The sequence below is a fragment of the Gekko japonicus genome, unplaced genomic scaffold (assembly GCF_001447785.1).
Source record: "Gekko japonicus isolate JY-2015 unplaced genomic scaffold, Gekko_japonicus_V1.1 scaffold407, whole genome shotgun sequence".
NCBI lineage: Eukaryota > Metazoa > Chordata > Lepidosauria > Squamata > Gekkonidae > Gekko > Gekko japonicus.
This window is the reverse complement of record NW_015172563.1, coordinates 397,056-421,033: the sequence shown is the minus strand read 5'-3', so window position 1 is coordinate 421,033 and position 23,978 is coordinate 397,056. Positions and strand designations below refer to the sequence as shown.

Genomic DNA, 23,978 nt, shown 5'->3' with positions numbered 1-23,978 from the left:
CTGCATAAATTAATTTGCTCTGGACTTCCTTCCTGAGCTAAGACAAAATTTGTGAGCCGAAGGCTAAAATACTGTGAGCTAGCTCACACTAACTCAGCTTAGAGGGAACACTGGTAGGGACTGTCCTTATTCCAGAGGGCAGTTCATTTCACATGCAGTGCTGCTACCTCTTGAGCATTCTTTGTGACGGAAATCCTAGAGAACATATGGTGGCTCAATGTTTGGTGCTTAGCAGGAACATCATTTGGCAGGAGGTTCCCTCAGGGATAATCATATGTTTGGCAGTTTGATTCTAAGGATGCATCCTACATAGGGTTAGAGTAAGACAATAAGAATGACCTATACATTTCTTTGCCAGGATTTACAGAGCAAGGAACAGTGCTTTGGTACTAGCAGGCATAAAAATATTCTAGGGAAGGGTCCTGTTGAAAGCCAGGGCACAACTGAGTTTGATGGAATTCCTTGGAACATATTATCTTGCTGTATTTGTTAACTTGCTAAATAGAAACTTTATTCTCTTTATTCAACATAGCTCTTTGGAGTTACTACTAGGTAAAATTGGGTATATCTGTATCTGCAGTAGATAAAAGATTCAGGTTCTCTACCATTTTGTTTTATTACTTATTATTTACATTATTTGTAGTCTGCTTTTCTTGCTGGAACTCACGGCAGGTTATACAGAATAAGTCAGAGTCTACAGGATAGGGTGTCCAATAGACAGTGTAATTAGATTTGGCTTGTAGAAATCTGGAACCAACCAGAGGTCAGAAATAGTGGTGAAGCAATGCTTAAGTATTAACAAGACACTTGGGTGGGACCTCTTGTGTGTGTAAAGTGCTGTCAAGTTGCAGCCAAGTTATGGGGATTCCAGAAAAGGGCATCTTCTTCGTGGTCTCTGTGCATCACATCCTTGGGATACACAGCGCCTGCGCTGACCTTCTGTGGTATCGTTAGCAAGCAAAAGGGATTTTCGCGCCCACTCCCCCATCACGCGCCGTGCTCCACTGCGCATGACCAGGGAGGGGCACGCAGATTCCGACAGTTCTTTTCTGACCGCCGCACTGGTAGGATGCCTTGCTTCGGTCAGTAAAGTATTTGGCTTTGGCCTAGTTAATTCTTTGCGTTAGTTAGCTTTTTCTTTGTTTTTATTCAGTTTTTTAAAACTTTTTCCTATCGGGTTCATTTTTTCTTGAAGAAAACCTTTTCCTCTCCGCCGGCCTATGGCCGCGCGGTGGGGTTTCTTCAAACGGTGTGTGGTCTGCGGACTGACGGACACTCTCATTGTTTACTGTGCCTGGGGGAGTCACACCATGTTCAATCGTGTCGGCACTGCCGCAAGTTTTCGAGACAAACTTAAAAGAATAGAGCCACTCGACTGCATTTGGCACTTATGGAGAAGGCTCTTTCCCCATCATCTAATTCTCCTCAGGAGACGTCTGGACATGCCTCGATGTCCACGCAAGCATCGGACATTCCTATTCCCGCGTCAGGAACTTCGACGGTCGGCATTGTTGTATCAACACCGAAGCGATCGGCGTCGACCCACAGAGCCGATACCCCAGTACCTTCCAAGATCCGGAAGCAGGGGTCAGACATTCCTGTACCTTCCAAGACACGGAAGCAGGGGACAGACACTAAAGCGAAGGGCAACTCGAATGATAAAAGGGTTGGAACACTTTCCCTATGAGGAAAGGTTAAAGCGCTTAGGGCTCTTTAGCTTGGAGAAAAGACGACTAAGGGGGGACATGATCGAGGTTTATAAGATTATGCATGTTAAAGAGCAGGTAGAGAAAGAGGTACTTTTCTCCCTTTCTCACAATACAAGAACTCGTGGGCACTCCATAAAACTGCAAAGCGGTCGGGTTAGAACGGATAAAAGGAAGTACTAGTTCACCCAAAGAGTGATTAACACATGGAATTCACTGCCACAGGAAGTGGTGGCGGCTACAAGCATGGACGGCTTCAAAAGGGAATTAGATAAGCATATGGAGCAGAGGTCCATCAGTGGCTATTAGCCACAAGGTATAGATAGGGACTCTGGGGCAAGTGATGCTCTGTCTTCTTGGTGCTTGGGGGGGGTCAACAGTGGGAGGGCTTCTAATGTCCTGGCCCCACTGGTGGACCTCCTGATGGCACTGGTATTTCTGGCCACTGTGTGACACAGAGTGTTGGACTGGAAGGGCCTTTGGCCTGATCCAACATTGGCGTCTCTTATGTTCTTATGTTCTTATAAGAAACACAAGAAAAACTTGAAGAATCAGCCTCTTAATGTTGCTTCTGCTGTGTCTGCTAGTCAGGGTCGTGCACCAGCTTCAAGTCCTCTTGAACACAACCGGCCTGTTGACTCTGATCCAGACTTAGATCTCGCTCAATCAACACCGATGTCTGATGTCGACCTGATTGCGACCTCTCAGTTGCTCCCTTGCTTGCTGTCGCACAGCACTGGGGATCAGCACTGACCACAACCCTCGCCTCCCCTTACCTGGGATCAGCGCCAGTGGCGGTACCTTTATGGCAACTATCCATATCCACCACAGTTGCAATGGGCACCTCCTCCGCTCCCTCCACCTCCGATGGATTGGGATCGACAGTCGGTGTCATCGAGAATCTCCCAATATCGAGAACCAACATCGGTGTTGAAGGCTTCGAAACCGACACACAAGCAGCGTTCAGAGTTGCCTCCACCACCGATCCCGTCGGTACCGAACACATCTCCGGTAGCGCTGCTACCTCCTGTTTCCTTTTCGGAGCCATCAGAGGATTCCTTTAGTTCAGACGAACTATCCAATCCAGGAGACGATGCTGACCTTCCATCACCTCCGGATGTGGAGGCAGATATCCCCATTTCACCTTCAGAGGATGTCAAGTCATATGGTGACTTTATCCACTGCATGGCGCTGGACCTCTCCATGACTCCCACCTTGGTACACCAGGTGGTAGACGACAATGTTTTCAGTATCATGCAATCTGGCACGGTCTACTGTGGAAGATCTTCCCTTTGAAGGTGTTGGCCTATTTAGTTCAACTACAGATTCAGTGCTCCAAGAACTGGATAAAAGTATCAAAACATCTCGTAGCCTTGGGATTTCTCCGTCACCCAAATATAACAAGCCCAAGCAGTGGCCTCGGCAGTCCTGGTCGCACAGGTCGTCCGCCTCCAAATCGCCCACCAGTCTCGTTCTTTCGGGGGCAAATCTCGTTTTTCGCAATCTGTGCAAAATAAGCAGAAAACCCCCCCAAACCATCAACAGGGCCTTTGACTCCCTTCCAGGTCTAGGTACTCGTCTGGCTCCATTCCTCGTCACCTGGCAAAACATCACTACGGACAAATGGGTCCTTTCAGTCATAAAATTAGGTTATCTAATCGAGTTTCTTCAGGTCCCTAAGTTCTCCCATTTTGTTCGAACACCTCCATCATCTGTCCTTCTTCAGGAAGTTCAATCTCTCACCGTGAAAGACGCCATAGAGCCGGTTCCGGCTACCAATCAACATCACAGGATGTACTCAAGGTACTTCACGGTTCAGAAGAAGGATGGTGGCGTCCGTCCAGTCATGGACCTCAGATTTTTGAACCAGTTCATTGTTTACAAAAAATTTTGAATGACCACCCTTCAGAACATTTTGCCACTCCTGTCACTGGGAGTATGGATGGTCACCCTGGACTTGAAGGATGCATATTTCCATGTATCAATCCACCCTTCGCACAGGCGCTTCCTCCGATTCGCTATAGGGGAGGCGCATTACCAGTTCAAGGCCCTCCCGTTTGGACTTTCTACGGCCCCCAGGGTCTTTACAAAAGTGATGGTCGTCATAGTGGCCCATCTCCGTCTCCAGGGAGTACAGGTGTTCCCGTACATAGACGATTGGCTGCTGGTGGCAGATTCACAAGACACGCTCCTTCACCACATTGATCTCACTTTGTCGACCCTCGCTTCTCTGGGTATCCTAGTAAATTTTCAGAAATCTATGCTACAACCTGCGACCCAAGTGCAGTTCATTGGGGCCCTCATTGACTCCGTGGACGCACGAGCATACTTGCCTCATCAGAGAGCGGAATCTCTTCGCCACGCAATCCAGATTCTGTTCCAATCGGGCAAGACCACAGCCATTCACATTCAGCGGGTACTTGGGCTCATGGCGGCCACCACTTCAGTCCTCATGTGTGCTCGACTTCGCATGCGCCCTCTTCAACTGTGGTTCCTCAAAAGATTCAACCCTCAACGGCATCCTCAAAACCTGCCTATGACAGTTCCCCCTCCCGTCCTTCTCACTCTTCGGTGGTGGCTGTCCGAGAACAATCCGTTTGTGGGAGCTCCATTTCAAATTCCCGCTGCGACAGTGTCCATCACTATGGATGCTTCCCTGTGGGGATGGGGTACACAACTGAATGGGATGTGTGTAGGGGCGCAATGGGAACCTTAGCTTGCGAACCGCCATATCAACTACTTGGCACTTTTGGCGGTGCACTATGCCCTCAGGTCTTTCCGCCGCACTATTGCGGGGAAAGTGATTATGATTTTTACGGACAATACCACTACCATGTCCTATCTCAATCGTCAGGGGGGCACAGTCTCCAGAGCGCTTTGCCGACTAGCCTTGAGCATCTGGGAAGACTGTCTCAGGTGGAAATCGGTTCTCCGAGCTGCCCACCTGCCGGGAATCCTGAATGTCCAGGTGGACTTCTTGAGCAGAGGAGGAGCGACAGAACACGAATGGGAACTCAATTGGAAGTACCTCTTACCAATCTTCGACCGCCGGGGCCACCCAGACATAGATGTCTTTGCCACGTGTGACAATACGAAGTGCCTTCTGTTTTGTTCAAGGGCAGGGATCGATCCTCGGAGACGGCCTTCTGATATCTTGGACACATCATTTCGTGTTCCTCTTCCCTCCTCTTCCGCTCATTCACCGGGTCCTCATCAAGATTCGACAAACCCCGTTGCCTCCTGGTGACCCCATGGTGGCCCCGTCAGCATTGGTTCCCACTGGTAATACATCTAGCCAAGGGCTCCTTCCTACACTTCCCTCGAGCGACAGATCTTCTTATGGCCCAACAGGGTCAGATTTTACATCACGACCCTCTGAGCCTCAAGTTAGCAATCTGGAGAATATTCTTTCCGTAATTAGCGATAGGATAGATAACGTCCTTGTCAACTGTCGCAAACCGTCCACTAGAGCTTTGTATGATGGGAAATGGTCATAATTTCTGAATTATCTGACTTCCCTTCGACTGCCTCCTCCTCCGTCGGATTTGAGGTCCATTTTTGGTTTTATTCCGTCCAGGATGGACTTGGGGCTTAGTTTTTTCTCCGCTAAAGTATACTTAGCTGCGGTGTCAGCTTACCATCCGTCTATAGATGGGTTTTCAGTTTTTTCTCACCCGCAGACGAAGGAGTTCTGCAAAGGCCTCATTTGACTTTTTCCTCCTTCTCGTAAACCTACTCAGGCATGGGTGCTCTAGTGCTCACCAAGTTGACTGGTCGGCCCTTTGAACCACTGGCCACCTGTAGTTTAAAACTGTTATCTCTAAAGACGGCATTTTTGGTTGCTATTACTTCTGCTCGCAGAGTGAGTGAATTGTCGGCACTTCGATGTGACTCTCCATATCTGAATTTTTCCCCACATGGGGTTTCTTTGGCTTTGGACATTTCTTTTCTACCTAAAGTTGTGTCAGAGTTTCATTTACATACGGACATTGTTCTTCTTACATTTTTTCCGTCTCCCTCCAATGAGGAGGAACGCAGATTGCACTCTCTGGATGTTAAGAGGGCGCTGTTATTTTATTTGAGCAGAACTAAGTCTTTCTGCAAATCTCCGGCGCTGTTCATCGCTCACAGTTTACCTTCCCAAGGGAAGAAGCTTTCTTCGTAGCGCCTCTCCAAGTGGATAGTGGAGACTATTGGACTCTGTTATACGCTGGCACAAAAGCCGCTTCCCGGGCAACTCCGAGCCCATTCCACGCGGGCAGTGGCAGCGTCTACGGCTTTCCTGCGAGGTGCGTCGCTGGAAGATATCTGTGAAGCCGCGACCTGGGCTACTCCTCTCACCTTTGTGAAGCACTACGCCCTTGATGTACGGTTCAGTCGACGTACGGCAGTGGGTCGAGCGGTTTTGCAGATGGCGCTAATGTAGGGCCTCGGCCCCTCCTCCAGGTAAGCGTTTATTGCTTGCTAGTCTCCCAAGGGTGTGATGCACAGAGACCACAAAGAAGATAGAAAGGTTGCTTACCTGTAACTGGTGATCTTCGAGTGGTCATCTGTGCATTCACACCATCCGCCCTCCTTCCCCTCTGCTCTCGGCCCTTCATCTTTTCTTTGAAGGCTGTTGGGCGGCGGTCAGAAGGAACTGGCGGGATCTGCGTGCCCCTCCCTGGTCATGAGCAGTGGAGCCCGGCGCATGACGGGGGAGTGGGCGCGAAAATCCCTTTTGCTTGCTAACGATGCCGAAAAAGGTCAGCACAGGCGCTGTGTATCCCAAGGGTGTGAATGCACAGATGACCACTCGAAGATCACCAGTTACAGGTAAGCAACCTGTCTTTTCAAGGCAAGTGAGAAGCAGAGCATCATAACTGATGGGCAACCAATGGAGTAACTGTTTTTGAAACATCTTATGAAAAGGCCTAATTAATGCCTTTCTATCTGAATGTTTGCATTTGATGTGCTTCTACTGTGCTTATACTGGCCACATAGAAAACATTTTGTTACCCACTCCCCTTTCTCCTTATAATAGACATTGTGTTGGACTCAGCAGTTCATCTGCAGAAGACTCTGACAGTCATAGATTCTTCCCACTAGCAACCCCATCTGGGCCCAGGAAGGTTGATGTTTTATTACCCATGTGGACCAATAGTCATTTGAATTGGGAAGCTATAGTGTATCCCCTTTCCCCCTCTTCCTCTTCTTCACGGCAGCCCCCCTGACCCAGACAGGTACTGCAACCCCAAGAATCTACTTTCTCAGAGTCGAAAAGGACTGAGGGGGGAAAGAGAATGCAGGAAAGAGTTGTGATCCTTGTGCCCTTGATCACTGGAGCCATCTCACGGGTGAATGTTCTTTAGTGTCGTTTCAGTGTGTTCACGGAAACATAGTACCTCAATTTTGTTACTTCTTGGAAGAAATACTGATATTTTACCATTTTTAAACATATTGTTTAGATCAAAAATTAAGCCATTCCAGGATTTTTTAAAAAGATCTGGTGTAAAACTTTCAAATTAGTATCACTCAGCACAGCATATGTGATTTAATAGTTATGAAAAACTGTGTGTTTAAATTGGGGAGGGAGGTTTTCTTCTAGTAAGTTCAATCGTCCAAGAGCATTCTGCAATAAGTGGTTATACAGGTTAAGTAATATTAATATGTTATGGTTAGGGTTCCACTTTTAAGTAGAAACGAATGTTAAAATATGCCACATTATTATGCAGAAAGTTTAGAATCTTTACTAATGAAAGCATAGTGCAGGGAATAGCTGTGCCTATTATGAAATGTAACTGTTGACCTGAAAGCCTAGAATGTTCCTTTTCTTTTCTTTACATTTTGAAGAGTTTTAAACAATGTGACACAAGGATATGATTGTTTGTTTTATTAACTTTTGTGCTAGGAAGGTTTAAAATTAAAAAACGGGTTAGTTGCAAGTTGCTGAGAAGCTTGTGTGTTTATAATGGTAGGTAATGGGAAAGGACGTTTCTTGGTGGCAGTAGTATTGGAACAGACTCAGTCACTCTTACATTGACTTAGGTAATCTCATCTATAGAATTCTGCTACAAGTGGCTGTCTCACTTTGTCTTCTTTCTCCCCTTTTTTTGTTTGTCCATGCATACACAAACTCTTAATGATGTTAGCTGTGTCAACATATGAGTAGCCTTAAACACTTCATGCTCTTCATCATTGTGTGGCAGACTATAAAAATACATAGAATACTCTTAAAGTAACTCAAAACTATTGCTAGCGTGTATGTTCTGCTTAGGGATGTGCATTCGGTTTGTATGAAGCAAATGCACCCTTGAAAATGGCCCATTTGGGCTAATTCAGATTCTCTGATCTGAATCGGCTAGTCGTCGAATTGCTGCCGAATTTCGGCTGTGATTCGGCCCCATATATCCCATGGGCCATTGAAGTCAATGGCGAAAACGTAGGGTATATTCTGGGGGCTGGAGGGGAGTGGGTTCGCGGGAGAGGCTCCAAACTTGCAGAATAGCTGCTGGAGCCTCTCCCCAAGATACCCACCAAGTTTCAAGAACATTGGACTAGGGGGTCCAATTCTACGGGCCCCCAAACAGGTTGCCTCCATCCCCTCCATTGTTGTCTATGGTGGGAAAAAGTTAAAATGTTTAACCTCTACAATCTGAATTTTGTACCACGTTAGTTAAAAGCCATGGAGGAAGAGATGGTAGACCAGTGTACACATTGACATGTAATGCATAATTATCCTGAACTAAACCCATGATATTAAGTAGAATTAAGCTTAAATATGCTGTTTAGGTGCCCCTTCTTTTTCAGAATGTAATTATGCATGTGGAATATCACTAAATTTGGTGTAGTGGTTAAGTGCGCGGACTCTAATCTGGGAAAACTGGGTTTGATTCCCCTCTCCTCCACTTGCACCTGGCTGGATGACCTTAGGCAAGCCATAACTCTGGCACAGCTGTTCTTGAAAAAGAGCAGTTTTTGTCAAGAGTTCTCTCAGCCCCACCTACCTCAAAGGGTGTCTGTTGTGGGGAGGGGAAGGGAAAGGAGTTTGTAAGCCGCTCTGAGACACCTTTGGGTAGTGAAGGGCAGGGTATAAATCCAATCTCCTCCTCTTCTTCTTCTTCCTCTTCCTCTTCCTCTTCTTCTTCTTCTAAGCAATAGTGACCTAGTTCTAATAGCAGTGTATGGAATACATTTTGAGTTTTAGTGTAGTTTTAATTTAAAACCTGTCATAAAAGCAGTAAAATGACCAAGGGTTGTAATCTCAAATATTTGTGAGTTGTTAAATCCTTCTGACATGAGTAGAATGTATGTATGTAGTCTTTTATGTTTTTCCTCACCTTCATGTCCGTTGTTTCCTTTCTTGCCTGATATTTCCTTTCTTTTGTAGGTCACTGCTGTTTTGTCTTCTGCTGTTAATTTGTTGCTTCCATTTTCTAACTTGTCTAGAGCCTAGAAGAGGAGATAGCATCAATTTTATTTAGTAAAGAAAGTTTTTCCGCTAGCATGAAAGCTGCCTTCACTTCAGCTACCTCGTGGACAGCAGAGGGCACTGTTGTGAAAGATAATGTACCTACTGAAAAGCTTTCTGCCTCACCCTTCTCTCAGCTGCCTGAGGTGCTTTTCCACATTTACTTTTTTTTAGCATAAAGCTGTGGAGAGAGGGGCGTTCATAACCATGTCAGATAATATGTATATTGTATCTGTTAAAGCATGTAGTCTGAAATTAGGACAAAGGAAAACTAAGAAAATAAATGTGGGCCTGATTTAGTTTCAGGATAACGCTGATGCTCATAAAAAGCTCCTGACAGAGTTTTCTGTTTTCATCTCTTCAGTGTTGGAAGCAATGCTACACATGCAATGGGGATGGATAGGTAGACTTTAAACACTGGTGGTATTAATTGTACTGTTCAGTGTTCTCAATAGAAAGTGCATAAGTTAGATATAAAACAAAGGTAGGTATTTAAAAACTGAAAAGCAAAATAAAACCCATCTCTCCATACGCTTATATGCCTTTCAGAGGCACACTTTTGAAAATAATGCAGTTGTGAACTTACTTTCAAACATCTGTCAGCCAACGCCGAACTGAAACTTACACTTCAGTCGGTGAAACCAAAATTAAGTCACAGATGCTGTGCTGGGTTTAATTAAAGATGCTATAGGTTTTTTTCATAGTGTCACTTTTGCATGAGTGTGTTTTTGTATTTGTTTTTGTTTTTTTGCTTTTGAAATCCACATAAAAATATAGGCTGTAACAGTCTTTAAAATGTAGTGTCATTTTTGATGTTCTGGCAACACATTAAATCTTCACAGGGGTTCTGTATGTCAACAGTATATATAGAACAAAGTGTGAGTCCTGTGGCACCTTTAAGACTAACAAAGTTTAATTCTGGGTATAAGCTTTTGTGTGCACACACACTTCTTCAGATACATTGAAACAAGACTTCCTCAACCATTACATAAAGGTGTAGGGAGGGTTAGTTGCCAGGAAGGTTTAATTCGAGTGAGGATGCAGAAGTAACTGAGCGAGAAGTATAGCTAAGATTGGATTAAAGCAGTTGATATGATTTGTGAATAGCAGCAAATTAGCATAATAAAGAAGTTAACAAACAGATGTGAGAACTAAGTTTAAGTTCCGTGGCAACTTTTAAGACCAACAAAGTTTAATTCTGGGTATAAGCAAGAACCGAGTGACTTAGTATGTGTAATGAGAGAAGAACCCAATATCTCTGTTAAGCCCTGGTGGTTCTACCTATATATAATGGTTGAGGAAGTCTTGTTTCATTGTATCTGAAGAAGTGTGTATACGCATGAAAGCTTATACGCAGAATTAAACTTTGTTAGTCTTAAAGGTGCCACAGGACTCATACTTTGTTCTGTTGCTTCAGACCAACACGGCTACTCACCTGATATATTTATGTGCCAGTTCTGTGCCTCTTTTTGAGACTTATCACACTCATATAGGCATGTTTCACAGTTCATCACAGGAGCAATAGCTAACAATGTGAGCTACAGATATGAGGGAAAAGAGTGCAGAAGAAGCTCATGGGGGCAGATCTTTGCTGACTTCCCCACCTAGTAGAAGGGGACAATTTTGCCTAATTCAGCTTCTCCCTGCCCACCCCCCATGCTGCAGTGTGTTTTGTTGGACACATTGCAAACAGTTTTCAGAGGGCTGATGTGGGAGAAGGAAAAGTAAATACATGCTTCCACTTTTTCTTCTGTAGGATTCAAACCCAAGTATTTTATTAGAATGAAACCTTACAATCACCTAAAGGGCAAGTGTAAATAATGACATTTTTGCTTATATAGGAGTTCATTCCAATGAACTGTAAGCAAAGCTCGGCCTGCGGTGTGTTTCTTTCTTGCATCCCTGCTGCAGTGCCCTGAAAAGCTGCTCCTAGGGAATCTCGTGAAAACATGCATGGAGCCACCTTATTTTGTCTGACTGTTGGTCTGTCAACGCCAGCATTTTCTACTGTAACTGGCAGTGGCTTTCCAGGATCTCATGTAGAGATCTTCTGTATCAGCTGTTACCTAATCATTAAAGTGGAGACAGGAGACATTGAATCTGGGCTGTCTGCATGCAAAGTATATGCTCTGCCACGGAGCCATAGCCTCTTCCTGGTCCTTGCGAACCACATGGAGTACAGCATAAGAGGATGCAGTTCGAGGGGGGAGTAAGCAAAAATAACTCCGCTTGCATGAGCAAATGTGTCTTCTTTTAGTGCAAAGGTCAGTAAATTTGATTGACTTCACTCTTTGGATTTATTGTCCCATGATACTAGTCTTGAGTAGTCTTTTTCAATATTTTATTCCAAATACTGCTAAAACAAATAGCAGCTTGCTTTTAAGGAAAATAGAATATTTGTTTTGATGTCCAGTCTGCACTGTACCAAAAACTGAAGGAGAGTGGAGACAGGTGCAGATAAAATTAAAACAAGAGAATACATATTAAAATTTTATAACTTAACATGGCCACAGAATGCCAACCTAAATAAAAAGCTTGTGGAAATTAATGCGTTTTGGTGAGCCCTGAGAAGTAGTGAGCCTGCAGATCTCTGGCTCCAAAAATCTTGTCTATTTTCAGTGTGCTTTTCTGTGCACTTTACTTGTGCTGCTTTAACATATTGTTTGATAAATTTGTGAGTGTGCAGTCCATCCCACTGTGCCGTTTGTGAAATGATAAATTCAAATGTCTCAACAAGTATAGACTCTGTTATTCATATATGTCTTCTGGTTGCTTTTCATTTCACAGAAATTTGCTCCCAAAACAGAAGGGCCTCTCACTGGAACCGGCAGGACTATTAAGGTTCTACTATTTTGCCATAGCCCATGAGCTTTCACATTTTAGAATTTTCATTCTTCTTTCTTTTTGCATTTAACCATTCCAGTCATCTTTGTTCTTCATGTGACTTGAGCCATCCATTACATAATTTTATGTTCATAATTTTATTTATTCATATGTTCTACTTCTTGTGTTTCCTCATCCATTTGTTTTGTGCAGAGTTCACATGAGACTCTGAATGTAGTGGAGAAGAAGCAGGCAGAGGTTGGGATAGAAGAGACAGTAGTCACAGATGATACCCAAAGGGGCAAAATACAAGTTATCTTTGATGGTGTCGAGTCTCAGAAGATGGAGCATCTCTCCAAAAAGGATTCTTCATCCTTCTCGTCAGACAGCAGCAGTAATGAAAGTGAAGATGAAGTAGAATATCAGCCACATCATCGAATGATCCAGGAAGTCATAAAAGAAGAGCTAGAAGAGAATGAAGATATCAAAGAGGAAGAACAGAAGACGCAAGCAGTAGAGTATCCAGACATTTCACAAGAAGTCAGCCAGGTTAAAGCAAAAATTGAGCACCCACAAGCAACAGAAGCTTTGGTCCAAATAAATGATGTACCCACAAAGACATCTGGGGAGAGAAACGCAATAAAATTGAATGAGCAAGGCCCAGAAGAGGAGAGGGAGGAAGAACAGCTCAAACTAAATGGAGAGGCATCACATATTGACATTGATGTGTCACCACAAATAATTTGTTGCTCTGAGGTAAATGGTAGAAGAGGAGGGAACGCTAGAGAAGACATTTTGTCCTAGGGTTGGATATCTCTGCCTTTCTTCTTCTCTGTCCAGGTTTCAACAAAAATTCAGAACTGAAGGTGGGGAGAATTGAAGTACAGTAAAATTCTGCTTTCCATCTTGTCTTCTGAATTTTTTGGTAAATCTAATGAACTCAACTCCTGGGGTTATATCACCATCTTATTTACTATTTTATGTTTTGCTTTTGTTTGCGTGTGTTAATGTGTTTGTCTTGTCTTGTCTAGTATTTATTCAAAGGTGTAACTTGCAGTTGCAGTTATGAAGTAATATATATTGTACATGAGGTGATAAGTAGTCAAGATGCATCAGTTTAAGTCCTTTATTCTTAAGAATCCTGCTGCCAGTGAGGCTTTTAGTCCATTCAGGTTCCCCCAGCCCCCCAGTCTTGCCTTTTCAGTGCTCACTAGTGGCTACTGGAGGGAGGGGATTTGTCATCAAAGATCCACCTCCAGTAGCACCTTCCACCTGTGGTGCATAAGATCCCTGTCATCTTCATTATGTTTTTTTTAAAACACACTGATTTCTTTTTAACTTTTCCCTAGGCACTTTATTAAATTGCTACCTAGATCCTGATACAGGTTTCTCATCATGATGTATATAGAAGCTTCTAGCTAGATTGAGGCAGAAGGGTATAGTTCCACTCATAGATTTGTAAGCTTTGAACCTAGAAGAATTTTAGCATCATCCAAGTTCTTCTACCTTAATCTTCGGCATTCAGAATGCGTTAGTTTTGTTTTACTTTTTCAAGAAAATGCTCATTCTTTTAAAGATCACCATTTCAAGTATATGATATTTTGGGTTCTTCTTATCCAAGTTCTTCTACCTTAATCTTCAGCATTCAGGATGCGTTAGTTTTGTTTTACTTTTTCAAGCAAATGCTCATTCTTTTCAAGTATATGATATTTTGGGTTCTTCAGAACATTGCTTTCGTTGGCCTCTTTCAGATATGTAGGAAGAAGTTTTTCTTCACTGATCTAATTTTAGAAATGTCAAATGATATTGATGAACCTATAATATTGATTTCCGTAAGAACTGTTTTTGCATGTGACATTTCTAGTGGTTATTAAAGTTCTACTGGCTGTTAAGGTATTATATAGCTACTCAAACCATAAAAGTTTGAGCGGTTTTAATTTATTTAATAGTACAGATAGCATGTGATAGTGAGTTGTGGCTCCCCACTGTAGGTATATCTCATTACAAACAGGCACAACATTGAATGGCTTTTTAAAAAAAATATTAAACCTCGGATTCAGATAACAAGGAGCTGTGATTGGCTGTTACTATTGCCCACATTGATGTGAGTGTATACATACTTTAAGAAGCATATGGCTCCCTGCCACATCTTTATGTAGTGGTTTAAAAAGAAGCAGATGAATGCTTCAGATGCTACAGAGCTAGTTTCATGTTGAGATTTGTTAGCCATTCTTATATTCTACTGATGGAACTAAAATTCATAGGCAGCTTGAAAAATCTAATAGGGTGATTTAATGTTTTATAGTCAGAATGTTGAAAGGCTTGTGTGTTTGATAGCCTGCTAGATGCCATATGTTTTACCTTTATGACCTTAAATTCATAGCCTTCTGTCTTTCTGAACACTAGCCTCCAGTGGTTAAAACTGAGATGGTGACCATTTCAGATGCTTCACAAAGAACTGAAATCTCCACTAAGGAAGTACCAATTGTTCAGACAGAAACTAAAACGATCACGTATGAATCTCCCCAGGTACAGATGTTGTACAATTTAGAATACCATTTTTAGTTGTGTCTTCAGCTAGGCTTAGTTCAAGAGGCCAGGTTGTCATGTGGCTTTGAAAACAATATTTTCTACGGTCACAGTACTTGGACTACAATATTACAGACTTACCTTTACTTTTGTGAATCTTACTGAAATGCCATATTAATCTCAGCTATCTCAAATAAGTACTTTAGATCACATTGAATCTATTGTGAATTGGCAAGTTGCACTTAAAAAGAACTTCAGGATTGTTGCCTTGGTTTATACTTTTAGTCAACATTGAGTGTTGTCGTTTTCAATTATCCAGTTTGATGGTGGTAGTGATGCTGGTGTGCTGCTGAGTGCACAGACGATCACAGCGGAATCTGTTTCTACAACCACAACCACACACATCACTAAGGTAAATGAACCAAAATAACATTTGCAGTTTTCCTCCCTTACCTCATATATTGATTAGAAAGTGTGCATTTTATTACATATTGCTTCATTTTTTTGAAGCTACTTTTCCAGTTCCTTAATCTTCGATTATGTTTTACCAGGGAGATTTGCAGTTAATACTGTATGTTGCCTTTTTGCTCCCACATAATGCTGTTTATACCTTTGTGTGGTACTCTCAGTCCCAGTGTATGATTGAAAGGAATTCAGAGCTGGTGCCCACCAAATGTTTTTAGAAAGTGGTGGGGATATTGCCCAGCAGGGATTCTGATTGACCATTGGAAATATTTTTGGCTATGCAGATTAAAAATACAAAACAAAACACCATTGTTTTGGCAGCAACTGCCACTACAGCTCAGGGATCTTCACTGCATGACTGAAGTTAATGCAAGAAAATATATCAAAACAATATATATTTTTAAAAGGGCATCCTGTTAAGAGCTTTTGCCTGAAATGTTGAAGAATTACTATTAAAATTATGCATAACCTCACTCCTTGACATCTAGTGGTCCTCGCCATCTCCTGTGGGAGCCATTTTGTGGTTGCACTGACCCCCCATGTCAGAATTCCCGCAGAGCCTCAAAAAGGTTGGGGACCCCTGTTGTAGATGATATACTGCAGATGGTGTTTCTCTGTCACCTCAGTGTTTGAATTATCTACTTTCAGCATGCAGTCTTAATGTCTCAGTTGCTGGTATCCTTTCCCCCCCTGTAGAAGATGATTTAATTGTTAGTCTTTCTGAACTATAAGCACTAGGAACTGTGAAGGTAGAGGGAGAGTTTTGTACTTTTCCCTGTGTTATAGGCATATCACTTCATCAACACTTAATAACTTTTGTTGGCACTGGTTGCATATATTTGGTAGTGAAATACATTGTTGGAATTTTTTTCTATCCGATTCTCTTAGTTTGAGGGCTTATTGGAATGGTTAACCCCACAGAATATTATAATAATTTGAGCATATTTTATAACAAAACCCTACAGCCTGTTTGAAATGCTTTTTTGATGTACTGTCTTCCTACTACCAACTGTAAAAAAAAACATGCAGAAGAGAAGAAATACCTTCCTGCTGCAGCACTGCTAAAGATCTAGGCTGGGAAGCCAGAGCCAGACTTTAGCAGCTCCCATTTCCTGGTTGAGAAGGTAGACCAGAAGATTAAGGCCACTCTGCTTCTTCACCTTTTCATTTAACACTATTTTACACTTCACCTTAGAGTGCTCAGTTGAACATGCTGACTTGAGCTCACCCACTACAAGCAAGCCATTCATGGACTGCCAATCTGCATGCTGATCCCCACTATTTCAAGTGATAGACTGGGGAAATAGCAAAACTGTTCATCTGTGTGTGTGTGTGTGTGTGTTTATGGTTGGGGGAGTTGCTTCAATAGTGTTGAAGCAGCACTGCAAGAAACTGCCATCTGAACCAAGACCTGCACTGAGCCCCTGATCATCTTTTATCCTGACGAGCAGCTTCAGAGGAAGTGGAGCCTTGCTGAGGAGCAGTTGTAGATGAACGGCGTGAGTGATGGGCCTGTTGTTGTTGTTCAGTCGCACAGTCGAGTCCGACTCTTTGCGACCCCATGGACCAGCTCCCGCCAGGCCCTCCTGTCTTCCGCTGTCCTCTGAAGTTGGCTCAATTTCATGTTCGTTGCGTCGATGACACTGTCCAACCATCTCATCCTTTGCCGTCCCCGTCTTCTTTGACCTTCAATCTTTCCCAGCATCATTTGGTGGCCAAAGTATTTGAGCTTCAGTTTCATTATCTGGCCTTCCAGGGAACAGTCAGGGTTGATTTCTTTTAGGATTGACTGATTTGATCTTCTTGCAGTCCAAGGGACTCTCAAGAGTCTTCTCCAGCACCATAGTTCAAAAGAATCTATTCTTCGGCGCTCAGCCTTCCTTATAGTCCAACTCTCGCAGCCATACATGACTACTGGGAATACCATTGCTTTGACCATGCGGACTTTTGTTGGCAGGGAGATGTCTCTACTTTTTATCATGCTGTTTAGGTTCGCCATCGCTTTCCTCCCAAGGAGCAGGCGTCTTTTAATTTCATGGCTGCTGTCACAGTCTGCGGTGATCTGGGATCCCAGGAACGTGAAGTCTGTCACCACTTCCACGACTTCCCCTTCTATTTGCCAAGGAGTGATGGGGCCGGATGCCATGATCTTAGTTTTTTTGATGTTGAGCTTCAAGCCCAGTTTTGCGCTCTCCTCTTTTACTCTGAGCAGGAGGCTCTTTAGGTCCTCTTCACTTCTGCCATTCATCGGTCGTACTCTAAGTATATCAAGCAAAACAACTTGCCGGGTGAGATTGTGATCAAATTTCTCCGACGACAGACAAGAGATGATATTCTCAGAGCTTCTTGGCCCTTATACAGGTTTCTCAAGAGACATGTGAGGTGGTCTGGTACTCCCATCTCTTTAAGGACCTGCCATAGTTTGTTGTGATCCACACAGTCAAAAGCTTTAGCATAGTCAATGAAACAGAAGTAGATGGGTCTGTAGCAGATGCAAAATTCAAAGAGTATCAGGAAAATTGGGGTGTTGGATACACTAAACCTGGGATATGAAACAGTATGTGACTTGTATTTATTTTAGAACATTTCTATGCCACCTTTGAACATGAAATTGAGCCAACTTCAGAGGACGGCGGAAGACAGGAAGGCCTGGCGTGATCTGGTCCATAGGGTCGCAAAGAGTCGGACTCGACTGTGCGACTGAACAACAAAAATGCCACCTTTCCAGAGACCATTAGCTTTTGCTGATCAGGTGCCTTCTTGCTTATCTAATGGGATGCTGATAGGTTGAACAGTCTTTATTGATTACTGTTATTATCAAAGTAGAGTTTGGACATGACACTTCTGTACCACTGCAGTCTTTCCACAGCAAAATTTAATGCAATGGAAGCACTATTAAAACATACCTTTTTTCTTGTGAAAACTCTAGACAGTGAAAGGTGGTGTGTCAGAAACCAGAATCGAAAAACGGATTGTTATCACTGGAGATTCAGACCTTGATCATGATCAGGTGAGAGAATTAATGTTAGCTCTTTTCAAGCTGTAAAAATCTAAGAAAATGAGCAATGCTAGAAAAGAAGCCTCATGATGTCTTTGGTTAATTTGCATAATGTTTCATTTATAAATAGATTGCCTCAGAGTAGGAAAAAACCCTACAAAATAATTAACAATCACTAAATTATTTTAATTATTGCCTGCCCTTTTATTTTGTAGCACCATTCTGATTCTGAATTAATGGTAGATACACAAATCAACAGAATGGGGATTAAAATTTTGCGTCTTAATTCTAATGTACCAAGGGCTACAAATAAATTTAATTTCATATTTTGGTGTGCCTGTAGCATGTGGCTCATGACAAGTTCAGTCTCTCCTAGAAGCCTGAAATTGAATGGCAGAGCTGCTTGAGCATTAGGTTTAAGAGCAGTTTGTCCTGGCCCATCGTCAGTGCATCTGGGGGATCTGGAAAGGTCAAACAGCAGCTTTGATTTGATAAAACTCAAAAGTTCTCTATAATGGTAGGCTAGGGTCGTATGAACATTTTGAAGCCCTGAAATAAACGTTTTAGGAATGCATCATTTCAGTGCAAGTCCCTTGCTCTATTTAATGAAAGTCTGATATTTTATGTATGTAAAATGTGCTCGTATTTAATCATGTCCAGCATTATTTGAATAAATTCAGGATCTCTGATGACGTCACTGGAATAAAATGCTTTTATTTGCCTTTAAAAGTTAAGCATCTGTTAAATGTTGGGATCATTTTATCATGGATCGTATTGCGCACACTTTTGATGACAAACAACTTAGACCCAACAACACACATTCCAAGTTTGTCAGAACTTGGTTCACATACTTACAGTACATGACAGAAAACGATTTCCTTCCATCTAACCCAGCATACATTGAATGGCTTAACTTTTAACACTTCTACGGACACAATGTAGAGTTCTCTATTATATCATCCACACACGGTACATACATTTTAGGAGTATACGTTACCATAGCTTATTCTGGGAAATTGTGCATACAGTTTTAACTAATACTTTGGTGCTGGTAGATGTAGATTTTTGCCACATCTCCCCGGCAGCTCCTTCCAGCCTTGATTCCCAAGGCTGTGTACATTCCACATGGACAAACAGCTACAACAGCAAAGCGCTGCAGCGACAGGAGGGAAGGGGGTGAAGTCACAGGTCCCGCAACTCAGAGGTCTGAAGGGACTGCAGGAGGGGAGGGGAGTGTGACAACAGTCCTCATTTGTCAGTGCCTTCTGTTGAATCCAACCTACCACTCCGTCAGTCCATAAGTTTTCTTGCCTTTCCCGCATCCTTCCCTGTTCTCTTTAATTCGTCAAGATATTGGCCAATAATCTGTACTTGTCCTCTGATTGACTATTAAAGTTTAGGCAAACAAAAATAATTGGTGCATGTACTCTGCCATACATCAACAAGTGCATGTATGAAATATAACAATTCACCTGGGGCTTTAGGTCAGAATTATGCAAACCTGTTATTTCTATGGCAGCACAGGTGGCAGGGATGGAGTCATTTGTAAGGGAGGAATGGGTAATGGGAGGTAGAAGTGCTAAACTGTTCTCACGTGCATCAATTCTCCCATTTATATGCATCCAAATCCCTGTCCTCCAGTGAAGGATACCACTGCTTTGTGCCTGCTGTGCGTGGAGGAGTGAGTGCCTTCTCACTTGGTTCTCTTTTGACCACTCCACTGTCAGTCCTTAACATTAATTCTTGAAGAGAATTGCCTTAGCTACTTTGTGTCTTCATCTTCTTTCCTCCCTTCCTCTTTTAGCTTTAGGAGAAAATAAACCCAGACTAGTCTCTTCATTTTGGGACATTGTCTTCATTCAAATTATCCACATTTCCCTTTTCAATAATGGCCGGTAGGCTTTGCTGAGTTTGCAAAGCCAGACTCCCACGGAACAGATACGGTTGACTTCTCTCCTGGGCTAGCCCACGTTGATCCTCCGCCTACTGTTTCATTCAGACCCCTTGCAGTAGAATCCACGCTGCACACTGCATCACAGCCTCAAAGGATTTGACCCTCCCTTTGTTCACCCTTACTGTTCAAAAGGTCATTCTCAACTTCCTAAAACTTATGAGGAAATTTTGTAAAGCTGGATTGAAGAAGTTACCTATTTACACTCCCACCCAATGTCTCAATCCTTCCTCAGTACCTATTCTGAACATAATCAATTACATTTTACATCTCCAGGGATCTGGGCTAGAGTTTTTCTCACTAAAGGACACCTGGCAGCTCTCTCTGCTTTCTAAAGCCACATCTACCATTGTCCTGTATCTTCCAACCATTTGGTCAAGTGCTGCTTAAAATGCTTGTGAATTATCAAAATCCTCAGAATGAGTTGTTTTTTCGTTTCTTTTGTTCACCTCTACGAGTTCAAATCACTAGCCCCATCCAATTGCAGATTTGTTACATTCAAAACTGCATTTTGGTTTTTGTCAAATCAGCTTTTACCGACCAATGAACTGTGTAGAAAGTAATCATACTTCACCTAGACCATAGCTTCTTTTCTAGACTTGTTCGCTCCTTCCATTTCCTTCAGAAGCTTATATTGCTTGTGTTCCTTCCACAGGTCCAAAACAAGGTTGAGAGAGCTCTTCATACTCTGAATATATATATAAAAATTTCTTTATCTTGAAGGCAGTAAGGAGTAGGGAACCCCAGGTAGCTTACAACACCATCCTCCCATCTTTCTTTTATCCTTAGGAGAGCAATCCTGTGAGGCATGTTAGGCTGAGAGAGCACGGCCCACAGCTGTCCAGTGAGCTCCATGACAGGCTGGGGATTTGAGCCGTTGTCTCCCAGATCCTAGTCTCCCAGACAGTCTAACCATTACACCACTCTGTTTAGTTTTTCATCCAGAACATAAAATGACCAAGTAAGAAAAGTACTACCCAGTTGAATTGTAGCCTATCTTGTCATTAACTTAAACCAATTTGATGTTAATATCTGCAGTAGCTAAGAAAAGTACTTGTGAATTGTGTCCTATCTTGTCATTAACGTAAACCAATTTGATGTTAATATCTGCAGTTATTCAGTCAGTTCTTTTCGATATTTATGCAGGCATTGGCACAAGCCATTAAAGAAGTCAAAGAGCAGCACCCCGACATGTCTGTAACCAGAGTAGTGGTGCATAAGGAAACGGAGGTGGCAGAAGAAGGAGACTAAGGTAAGAGCCTCAAGTATGCGTATAGCCCAAACGGATTGACTTTTCTGCACATATACTTGGAGACACTGGCAGTTGACACTAAGCATTTGAAAACCCATGTAAATTTACTCATGGTCAGGGTTGTTCATCTTTTGCGACTCTGCATGCAGTTTCTTTTCAGATTTTTGAATGCCTCTGTTTTGGAGCATTTTGAGCATTTTAAAAGGAAAGCAGAAACACCACAGGAAGAAAAATGACATATCAAATGCCAAAAGGAAAGATCTGGGGTGATAGGGAGAAATGCAAGCTGTAGATTGGAGGGAAGCGGCAGCATCAATTGGCTCATAAGGTTGCATTAGATAAACTGGAGATACAGAAGTAAATATAGATAGGCCCTGTCTACCCTACCTTTCCAGTCATGGGGTCTCAAGAAGTGTGCATGCACACAAAAGGTTATACCTAGAATTAAACTTTGTTGGTCTTAAAGGTGCCACTGGACTCAAACTATGTTCTGTCGCTTCAGACCAACACGGCTACCCACCGGGGTCTCAAAAACAATGAGTACACTGAGATGGTTCAAAGAGACGTCCAAAGTTCTATTTGGAAAGGAGACTCAACACTTGCCCCCAACTAAGCTGTTTGGGTTGTGTCCAGGTTTAAAGTAAGCATGGTGCTGAAATCCCTGATTTCTGAACTACCGTGCCAAACTGAGGATCAGGATTCTCTCCGTTGCTTATCAGGGTACCCTCTTGAGGATGTCCAGGTAGAGCTAGTAGAAATTGTGAGTTTTCTTTAGAGACTGTGGATTCTGATGAATACCTTTTACGTCCTTGTGCTGGTGACTGACCTGTGAATTTCTCAGTAGGCCCTGCCTGCTGCCCCTTCTCTCTTAGCTGACATTGAAGCAATGGCAGAGAACTTCCAATTTAGTTCTCAGTTTGCTCTGTGCCACAGTTAGCAGAAGAGACTGTGATCCAGTTGCAAGAGGCTCTCTGCTACTACTGCAAAGACATCTTGGGTGGAAGGTGGGCAGTGAGTAAGATCTGATACACCACCTTTAAAACATAACTTGTGTAGAGACTAAAGTACAAGAGCCATGCAGCATCATGCAAAATATAGTTCCTAAATAATCAAAAGGCTCACTAAGGCTTGGGGGGGGGGGATATCCCCCCCCTTTCCCCCAAATAATTTTTCCCCTTTGAAGTGAGTAAAATGGTTTTTAAGACACAGGTTTTAATCAGTAAAATGTATAGTATGAAAAAGGGGGCTTTTAAAACGTTTTTTCCATTGAAAAAATCAGCAACTTCTGAGGAGTACTGAGAGAAAATATCTCATATATAGATACAGACATATAGATATTCTTTTGGAATGAGTAAAATGTGCTGACATAGCATAGGTGTGGCTGTTCACAGTTCTCTCTTGGGTATATGTGTAATTTGTGTACAAAACTAAGGCATTTATGCTTTGAGCATGTACTTGGCATATTTATGGTATTTAAGTTATAAATTATGATTTTATGTTATTAAAGCAACATAATAGATTTAGGCCTGATAACAAATTAAGTTAGGGCCATATATCTCTCCTCTTGGATAGCCCTGGAGGGAGGGAAATCCAGTCCCCCTCAAGCCCTACTTCAAGGCTCTGAGTGTGTATCACCATGAAAAACTGCTTCCCATGACTCAAGCCTTGTTTAAAAGTCTGTAAGCCCTGGCACCCCAGCTCATAGTGACAGTGCACTAGGTATTTGCAATTAATTAGCAATCCACAGTAGTCAGACTTAGTTAACCAGAAAGCGAATTATTTTACAAAGGCATTTTTCAGAGTGGAAACATCATTCACCACATACATACCGCCCCGCCCACAGTCTAAAGAAGGTCCAATCCAGTTACTGAATATAATCTCCTGGAAAATAGTAAAACGAGAAAATTCTTCTGGAAACTAGAAGCTTGATGTGTTTCTTTAGGTAAGGGGAAGGTAACATTGTAGGTGAACCTGAAAAAGAAGGTGGCTTTTGGAGAGGAAAAATGAAATACCACTTTAAGGCTTTAAGAGAGTTTTAAAAAAACCCACAAATGTCATACTTTACTGCTTTCCTCTTTTAGATTTATGAAGATTTATTTGTGAATGAGAAGAACTTTGATCATTCCAAGTTGGTATCTTCATCACCGTTTCACTAAATTCGTGAAGAGGCTGGCAACAATGACTAGACATCTCTGTAATGAACTACCAACACCAAACCGTACCTTCTCTGGTCCTTTATCATTTACAACTTTATTTTTATAATCACTTCTTAACATTCTTGGCTTTTTTATGAGGGTTAGAGATTTATTATTTTTTTGCACAACTCCCTGCCATTTTTATATAACTGATCTCTTGATTGCATGAAAGTGAACAAAAATATTTAGTAAGCACTGTTCACTTGAGCAAGTGTAAAATGCGGGAAAGACAGAATCGTTGACTAATTTAGATATAACCTTTTCAGAAAGTTTCAAATAGAACCTCTTACTGGAATGATTTACAGAGGGTCCCCCCCCCCCGATATTTCACACAAATAAAATGTGTCAATATTTTTTTTAATTAAAAAATAAGCTTTCCTATAATTTAGGGAAGTAAATTAAGATTTTCACCCGGACTTAAATGGATTTTTATATAAACTCCTTATAACTTTCTCTGTTCTGAGGGTCTCCCACTTTCTATGGGGAACTGGTGCTGATATATTATAGAAGAGAGGGAGTTATAAAGACATTTCTACTGAATGAGCACTGTTCTAGTAACCTTTTTTCTGCACTGCCATGGCCTCGTTCAACTCTTCCTTCGTGGACACT

At 42.4% G+C, this 23,978-nt stretch overlaps 1 protein-coding gene across 6 annotated transcripts in view; it reads left to right on the top strand.

Annotated features, from left to right (window-relative positions):
- The window catches only part of EPB41L2 (erythrocyte membrane protein band 4.1-like 2), a 127,062-nt gene extending 103,363 nt beyond the window's left edge, over positions 1-23,699 (top strand). For 3 of the 6 annotated variants that reach the window (XM_015421260.1, XM_015421261.1, XM_015421262.1), the window contains exons 15-21: positions 11,944-11,997; positions 12,193-12,735; positions 14,386-14,508; positions 14,828-14,920; positions 17,903-17,983; positions 21,069-21,174; positions 23,256-23,699. In XM_015421260.1, the coding sequence (XP_015276746.1) occupies positions 11,944-11,997; positions 12,193-12,735; positions 14,386-14,508; positions 14,828-14,920; positions 17,903-17,983; positions 21,069-21,173 (999 nt within the window). In that variant the 3' untranslated portion in view covers position 21,174; positions 23,256-23,699. The remainder of the gene's footprint in view (positions 1-11,943; positions 11,998-12,192; positions 12,736-14,385; positions 14,509-14,827; positions 14,921-17,902; positions 17,984-21,068; positions 21,175-23,255) is intronic. The other 3 variants (XM_015421264.1, XM_015421263.1, XM_015421265.1) reach the window with 2 other exon arrangements.
- Positions 23,700-23,978: the final 279 nt, after the last annotated feature.